We start from the raw sequence: 9,203 nt of genomic DNA on the forward strand, positions 1-9,203 counted from the left end.
CCATTTAGTCCATGTTTGCATAAGGTACTGTTCAGATTGAAAATACCAAATATTGTTAGAGTGAAATACCTGAAAACTGAGAACTATTTGAAACATATATAAAAAAATTCAGCTTACTCTTTTGAGAGGCACATTTGGAAAGTATGTGTTGCTTGGACATGAAATTAAAAGTTTGTTTTTATTGAAGAAAAGCTAATATTTAGAAGTAATCAATCTCTTCCAACTACATTTTTTTATTCATAAATTTAAAAATGTTTGAAAATCATACATGAAACCTTCTATATAAATTAGAAGTACGTATATTGTTATACAATAGTTTGTGTTCATTTTACATCATTAAAAAACTGTTCTCATAATAGTTGAGCTAAGAACCATTTTGATTATCTATTGCAAATTTGTGTCATGGATTGTTCTCTGCAGTACTGATTTTCAGCTACATACATGAAACTTCCACTCATTGTCACCACTGAGCTTAAAATATGGATGTTCATGGTGTACCTCCAACCAAGACAGCAAGCTTAGAAGTAATATAAAGGGTCTGTTAGAACAGTGGAAGAGCATAGCCAAAAAATAACCAGAAGGCTAGAGAAACATTGAGTATAAAAATATTGCTTAAAAAATTCCAGTGTTTTCTATAGCAAAATAAAAAAAAAACTTAAAGATAGGGCAGAAAACTGGTTTTGTGGGATTATGGATTATGCCAGGGGGAAATTATAATATACATTATTCACTTTGAAGATTTAGGATCACTCTGAAAACAGGGTTAAGTACAGATGTTTCATTGAACATTGTTACCAATTTTAAATTTCTTTTTTCCAACAGAAATATAAATTCAATTATGCCTGGCATGATTTTAGGTCAGCAACTTTTTACAGAATCATTAGATTACCATTGTGCTGAAAATTGAAATTAGTGAAAATGAAGAAGGTCATTAAGGTTTCACAGCTGGAAAACTTGATGTTTAAATTCTGTATATGATGCTAAAGATGTGAGTGTCAGCAAAATTCCATTTACCTAGTACTAAGGAAACTTGCTAGGAAGAAGATGGAAATTGTTTTATAACATCTATATAATCTAATTATGAATTCATAGAAACAATCATTGTCCACTGGTATTATAAGAGCAATTTTGCTTTTAGAAGGTACAAGGAAAAAAACTGTACATGATTATGAAACATTCATGTGATATGACTGTTAACAAATTTATAGCTTTGAATAATATTTAATTTTATAGTCTTAAAACAATACTGAGAGAATATGTAATTAATTGAGTTATTAATCTTCAAATAGAAGAAAAATATATTTCCACAAAAGGAGTCCTTGTTGTTTTGGTTATGTATTAAAATTATTTTGAGGTACAGCACAAGTATTGTGATGATAGTGACATCTGAAATTTTACAAGGACAAGAAATAATAAATGTGTTTCCTAAAACTAATTAAAAACTAAATAACCAGTGATGAGTTAGGACATGCTTTTTGTACAATATGACTTGTAGTGAATACAAACGTACACAGTGTGTGAATGTTAACTAATGTTGTATGTTTCATCGCCATAGTGACCCTTTTTTTATGGTTTGTTTTCATACAATTACAAAGTGAATTAACAGTTTATATACACATGATTTAGGGTATTTTAATATAAAGATAACAGATCATCACATAGCTCAGTCTGTATTCAGTGTTAGAGGAGTGTAGCAAATAATGAATGCCTACATTGTAATACATGCTTGCTACATTTAGTGTAAGGTAGAGGAGTGTGTATGTAAAAGATGCTTACAATGGGTCTAATGTACGAAATGTTTAGTGTATGACAGAGGAGTGTCCATATAAAAGAAGCTTGCAATGAATCTTATACATGCTGGCCATGTTTAATATAAGATAGAGGAGTGTGCATATATAAGATGCTTATAAAGTAATTTATGCGTGCTGTGTTTAGTGTAAGGTAGAGAAGCATTTCATAAAGACGTAACATGGGACTGTTCCATCTAATAACTAATTTGTGATTGATACATATGTATATATATTAATTAGTTTTTGCTATTCTTGAAGGAAGAGGAGCATTAAGTACTGTATATCAATAGGAGAAAACATTCCTTATTTTTATGTAATTAATTATAACCTAGTCCTGTATGAGCATTGACAAGTTAACAAAAGTGTACTTGAATGCCCAGTGCAGTTTGAAAAATCATATGTGAAAAGGCTTTTCTAACAGTAACAGGATAAGTGACATTTCAGAATGAGTTGAATTATAGAAAGTAAGGTCAATAATAGTTGAAAGTATTGGGATAGAAGTGCTATTAACATATTCAGATATATCTGGTTGGAGGGGATTCAAAGGTTGATAATAACAACATGTAAACAATTCATTTGAAAAATCATCCAACTAGGGAAAGCATTATGGTCATGGTGTAATTGTGCCATTAATTATGTCAACTTAGGCTGTAAAGCATTAAGGAACTGTGACATGAGTGAAAGACACAAAAGAAGTTTAAATTATGGATTGGAGAAAACTGTTAATGAACATTAAATGTATTTAAGTACATTATGTGAATTCACAAGCATCTTGGTTGCGAAAAACAAAAGGAAACTTACATTAGGTCTTGTAGTACAAATAGTATTTTAAAACCATAGATTATTTAGTCACTAGCTGGAGTATCCGTCTCCTGAATGGAAGTTATGTAAATTCATGATTAATGAAAGGTTATCTTAGGACATGAAAAGTTGCTTCCTTTGTATGTAATTGTAAAAAATGCAAAAATGCTCATAAAAACTGCAAAACACAAAAAAAACACAAATTTGCATGTACCCAACAAACCTTCATGCAAAATTTGATGAAGATCCATCAACAGGGGACAAAGTAGTGGTGAAAAAACTCAAAATGCCCATAAAACTGCAAAATGCAAAACTGAAAATTTTTATGTATCCCTCCATGGACCTAATGAACCTCCACACCAATTTTGGTGATGATCCATCTACACCCTGCGAAGCAGTTACATGGACATACAACAGACAGTATGATTATATTTATATTGATATAACACTTTCGTGCCATTACTGGGGAAAATGTTTAATCACATGGCTCTAAATTTTAGACCTGTGTCATGATCTTCAATTTTATTCTATGAATTATCTAAATTATTCTTATATTCAACAGTCATTAGTTCACTTTGATTACTATCTTCTTCTTGCTAGCATTAAACATCTTGCTCAGAAATAAAAAATCGTAACTTTACCAAGCCTTTTTTATGATATTTTTTATTACAAAAGATGTTAATGAACAGTAATTATGTATTTATTTTTGTGCATTTACAGGATTATACTAATCATACGCAAGAAATTGTACACAAGCTTATTACTATCATCGACCACATGTTCGAATTGCAACTTTCTAAAGTAAGTATCCACAGAATATTGTAACATCCACATCTTGTTTTTGAACAAGTCTTCAGATATAGAAGATAAAATCTACATTGTACTTATACAGTAACTATTTAGCAAGTATAATAAGATATCATCATTTTAACTTTAAAGTTGCTGCAGTGTTCTATCAGAGTTGCTCAAGAATTTCTAAACCATTGTGTGAAACTGTGAAAGAAATGCTGTGGGAGCATATTGAAATATCAGTACAGTTTTTCTGAAAAAAAAAATTTTAGAACATGTATCTCCAATGATTAATATTACTTTTGTGTGTGGATATTTAGAGGTTCAGTTGTCTTTACTGTAAATTATATTATCACAACTGTAAACATATACCTTAATGAACTTACTCAGACCTTCATTAAAATAACAAGTCTCACCTACAAATTTTAACCACTGGTGTCAAATAGACATACTAACTTCTAGCTGGAAAACTTGATATTTAAATTCTATATATGATGCTGAACTAAAGATGTGAGTGTCAGCAAAGTACCATTCACTTAGTACTAAGGAACATTAATGTTAAGTTCATAGTGTTGGTTTTAACATTTTTAATATATCACTACTATCATTAATAGTGTAGGTTTTTATTGTTTCAATGTATCACTGTTATCATTCCTAGTCAGTGTAGATTTTTACTGTTTTAATATATCACTACTATCATTAGTAGCACAATTTTTTATTATTTTAGGATATCACTATTACTCTTTGTAGTGTAGATTTTTACTGTTTTAGTGTATCACTATTATTGTTCATAGTGTAGGTTTTTGTTGTTTTAGTGTATCACTATTACAATTCATAGTGTAGATTTTTACTGTTTTAATATATCACTACCACGATTCGTAGTGTACATTTTATAGAAGAGTATCATATCAGTCATATAAGGTAGTCAAGTATCAAAACAAATAAGATGTTTTCTCTCATTGCACATGGGTGCACAATATGAGGTAACCAAGTATCAATACACACAAAATACTTTATATTTCACAAATATAATTTCTACTAACTAGTTAATAGAAGATAGATGAAGATTATTTGAAAGAAGAAAAAAATGCTGTAGAACTATGCCAGAAAATGTCCAACTATCAGTAGAAAAGTGCAATATATAAAGTGTTAAGGACACATCTGTTTTTTTCCAGACCACAAACATCAGCCTGACCACTGTTGTTAAGTCTTCTGCAACATAGAAAATACTTTCAGACCAAGGCTTCCAAGTTCCAATTTGCTAATTAGTATTTATATACAATTCTTTTGCATTATTTAGAAAAATATTGTTAAAAATTATTACTCAAGGTTATTTTCTATGTGCTTTACAAATGATTCTGTAAAGTACCAGACTTCTTAGATACTAATTCCTGTTTCCTATCACATTTTCCTCTACAAAAGTTGGGCATCAAAGTATCTAATTAAAAAGGCTTACCAAACTAAAAAATAGCAAAAGATCTGAGTAAAGTCCCTGATACTTCATGGCTATGAAAACAGTATACTTCTGAGTTTTAATTAAAAAAAAAAAGATATAATAACATGAAAATGTTATGTTCGCTATAATCATAAGACAAAACATGAGTATCTCAAATTAGTTTTTTTTCTCATTATAGCTCTTGCTCTATTCATACTCAGTAGATTTACCATTGTTTGTGAGAAGAAGATTATTTAGTGACAGAAATGAGTGTTTTTTTCCTGAGTTAAGAGTGTTTATATATCTAATTGGTGGGTTGTTTGTGTGTCACATGGCTTATTTATTTAATATAACTTATAACATTATTATTGTTTTTCACTATGGGTTTCAAAGTTGATACTATATGACTTTTGTATTTATTTACATGTTCTTAATGTATGGAAAGTGATAGTTTATTATTACATGTAGTGAGCATAGGTGATTTTTGTTCTAAATTTGGAAAAAAAAAAATTGGCAATTGTTGTGTGTCTGATAAAGCCATAATGGTTGGTATACTATTGTTAAATATATTTAAACAATTGCTAATTAATATATTATATTTATAGGTAAATGATAAGAAACTATCAGTTAGGAATAGTAAGTGGTATAAATATTTAGGATGTATTGGTATTTCTATATTTGCTAATGTTGATATATGGCTAATACATGAAACTCAGAGGAAGAATAGGCATGTTTCTTGAACTTGGGATTACCTGTAGTAGGTTTGGTCCTGTACTATCATTTGTCTATTAATTTGTTAATTCAAATATGAAAAAAATAAATAATTTTTTAGTTTCCCAGATTTTTTTCTTTTGAGGTGTTTAACTGTAACCTATGTCCAAAATAGTCTATTATGAAAAGTTATAGGCCTGTATTATTTCTAAGATATTGTACTTACATCATCCAGTCATGTGTTTTTAATTTCTAGATCCCTGCATTAGAAAGTAAACCTTTTACTTTGTTTATTTCACAAACATATTTGGAAAAGAAAAATATTCCCTACGTATGTTTGTATAATTGTAACAAGGAAACTCAAATTTCTTTGAATAAGATTTTGTTCACTATGTTTTATGAGCTTTTATTTATTTTTTGCTCAAGAGCTCATCTTGTCTCGCCATTCTGTCTAGACTTCAGAATATATCTTTAATACTGTAGATATATTTAATATAACTAAAATAACAATACACACAAACTCTAGATAACTTTTAATTTGGAATTTGATATTATTTTTTGTTTTCAAACCTGTTACTTCAACTAAATATATGTTTTTAACAGTGGGAAGTTAAAGCACCCGTTCCTTCATCTTGTTTTCGAGCGATTTCCAAACAACTCAATAAACTTCATGAAGCAGTTTCAGATCTTTTACCTCCTGACCAGTTGCAAGATATTTTCTATGAAGCTAACTTGAAGTTTAAAGTTGCACTACAGGGTCATCTCAACAGATTACATATAAGGAATGATGGAGGACCACAACAAGGGTAAGCAGTATTGAAATTAACCTGAATATTGTTTGTATAATAATAGTACTAAAAATAATTATGTTACCAGTATTATAAATGTTGGTTAATATTACAAACTTATTAGGTTACAGAGGCTGATGTATTTATAAAAGAAGTAGATTTTAAAAGTGATACTACATATGGCAATATAAGAAACACATTGTCAGAGTTTAGTAACCTTATGTTCAAACAGCATAAAGTTAAATAATGATTTGAAATATGTATAAAAAAGTAACTTTGAAAATAGGTATTATTGCCTAATCTATTATGTAAAGCTATTTCTTTTAATTTTATCAAGATTTTGACCTTTTATGCTTTTTTTCTCATCCTTCTCCTTATTTGGCAAAATAATGCATGTTAACCGAGGGTTAAACACTTTGTTTGGGTGATTTGTATATATTATTGTAACTTTGGCTAGACTTATGCCTAAAAGAATGTGAAAAAAAAAGAAGTATTTCTGAAGAAAAAATATTCATACAGCAAGATTATTATGATGTAGTACCAATGGACATAGTATACATACTTTTGACACTAGATCTGGCTAAAACACTACAAGTAATGATTAGCAAGATAGATACAAGCTGTGAATTGAATATTATTCACATTGCTATGATAATGTAGGCTACGGGAATGACACTGGATTATTGACAAGCTCTGCTTCTTTTACTCTTGCTCTAAGTAATAATAGAAAGAATATATCTTTTTAATAAACAACATTTAAAAGCATGTGCTGTCTGTTAGTATTACCAACCCAATGTTCTTCCACATCAAGATACCAAGAGTACAGCAGATGAAGTAATACCATGTGCCAGCAAGACAACCGTTCTACAGATAATACAATAAAAACTGTGAACAAACATTACATAAAAAGCAGAATCATGATATTGGAAAGTAGAGAAAGTACAATATCTAAGTTCTGGAAAAATCAGGAAAAATAGCTCAAGTAGAAGCAAAAGTACCTTTTTGAATTTTATTTTAAATTTTTTTCAATAGTTTTGTTTTCATCTAACAAGCACACTGGGTAAGAAATAAAGTATCAGTGAAAGTTGTGCTGAATAGGAATAAATGGAAAATGGTTAACTGTATTACAACACATAACATTTGTAAAGTTACAGCTGATCACTTTCTGTATACTCCCATATGGAGCATGACTTTTGAATAGTACTTTATACAGTAATGAACTAAAAATTGCAAACAGGTTTTAAACATGGTTCATACAGAACGTATATTTATACTTTATCTTAATAAGATTTCTAAAGGATTATTATGTTTCAAGGATTTTGGAAACTGTAATTTTATAACACTGTAAAAGTAGTGTTCTCTAAATGTTTTTGTTTCAGTCTATGTCACTACAAGTTGAGCAAAACCCAAGTGGTAAAATCAAAGTGGAAAATTAGATAATCCGAAGTACACTTCTGCTATAAAAGTGTTGCTATGAACAAATTCTACAACACAAGTTATTATTTTTCTTTCTGTGTAAATGATTTTACGTGTTTAGTAGCAAACTATATATATATTACTTCTTTATATGTTTAATTTCTGTTTGTGTATAGACATATAAGAATGAAGCACGAGTAAATAAAAGTTTATGTAAAATTGCACATTACATATTTTATGATTTAATGCTCTCTATATGATTGTATTGGTAAATATTATTGGTTTTAAACTTTACTACAATATTGATTGTACATAAACTGATGCAAACTAACTCTTCTTGTTTTTTTTTTGTAACAGGATAGTCACTCAAGAGTTAACGTTTTATGTAGAAAACTTGAAAAACTTGGATGTTCTACGAGATATCAATCATAGCATAGAAGATCTTTGGGCAACTACATGATAAATTTTATTTTAGTTATGATCATAAAACTAAAAGACATTTTTATAACCCAAAATATATTGATACGTGTACAAATGTAAAAAATATAAAATCAAGAAACTTGTTTTTTTGTAGTGTCATGTGAGAAGGCGCTATGTAAATTAAATTGCATGTTCAAAATGGATTTCTGAAATTTATTGATTCTGTGCAGAAATCACTCAGTGATTTTTAACATTTTTATAGTGATAACTTTATATACATATATTTAGTTTTCAAGGTGTCTTCTGGTTGGAAATTTTTGGAAGGTCCTGTTTCTTCTGCCATACCAAGCCTGGTAACTCAAGTTTTTGTTTTAGTAAAGTCGTAAAAAATTAGTGAAGGAAAGTTTATGATGTTTGATAAAATTGATAGTGTACACTTCAATAAAAATTTTCCTGTGTTTAATTTTTTATTGAACTAGGTTTATGGTTTTTAAAATAATAAAAACAGTAATGCAAAACATCGAAAATAGCTCTCTGTTGCAATGGTACACATGTTGGTGTAAACCTTGAAATTTTCGTGTCTGTTCCACTGGAAGAACATTATAGGAAAGTAACCTGGACAAGCATTCCTCATTTCCTAATACATTATATGTAAAATGTCCTGAAAATCCCAAAGAAGTCATGAAATTCTTCTACCTTTGCCCAGTTTTATGCATAAACACTGCCTATTGTTCAACATCTGATAATGGAGCTATGAATATATATATTGATTACATCAATGTAAAACAATTTTTGTATAAAAAAAATATTTTACAAAACAAAATAAAATTACAAGCATTTTGTTTTGATAATTTTAAATTAAATCATCTAAAGGGTGAAAATAAAATGTTAAGAAGGTATCAAATCTCTATAATGAGATTTAAATGTGATCTTCTAGCAGATACTCACCAAGGTGAATAAACAGACAATGGTTAATAGGTTAGAGTTACTTATTATTATTATTATTGAAGTTTGACATCAAACTTGATAGGCAAATTGAAAAGACTAGTGGTT

The 9,203-nt window shown here is 28.9% G+C and overlaps 1 protein-coding gene across 4 annotated transcripts in view; it reads left to right on the forward strand.

Moving 5' to 3' along the window:
- LOC106457786 (vacuolar protein sorting-associated protein 54-like) overlaps positions 1-8,978 on the forward strand; it is a 111,145-nt gene extending 102,167 nt beyond the window's left edge. For 3 of the 4 annotated variants that reach the window (XM_022383829.1, XM_022383828.1, XM_013917232.2), the window contains exons 23-25: positions 3,312-3,392; positions 6,130-6,332; positions 8,088-8,978. In XM_022383829.1, coding sequence (XP_022239537.1) covers positions 3,312-3,392; positions 6,130-6,332; positions 8,088-8,190 — 387 coding nt within the window. In that variant the 3' untranslated portion in view covers positions 8,191-8,978. The remainder of the gene's footprint in view (positions 1-3,311; positions 3,393-6,129; positions 6,333-8,087) is intronic. The other variant, XM_022383830.1, reaches the window with a different exon arrangement.
- The last annotated feature ends 225 nt before the right edge of the window (positions 8,979-9,203 follow it).

This window comes from Limulus polyphemus, unplaced genomic scaffold (assembly GCF_000517525.1).
Source record: "Limulus polyphemus unplaced genomic scaffold, Limulus_polyphemus-2.1.2 Scaffold373, whole genome shotgun sequence".
Classification (NCBI taxonomy): domain Eukaryota; kingdom Metazoa; phylum Arthropoda; class Merostomata; order Xiphosura; family Limulidae; genus Limulus; species Limulus polyphemus.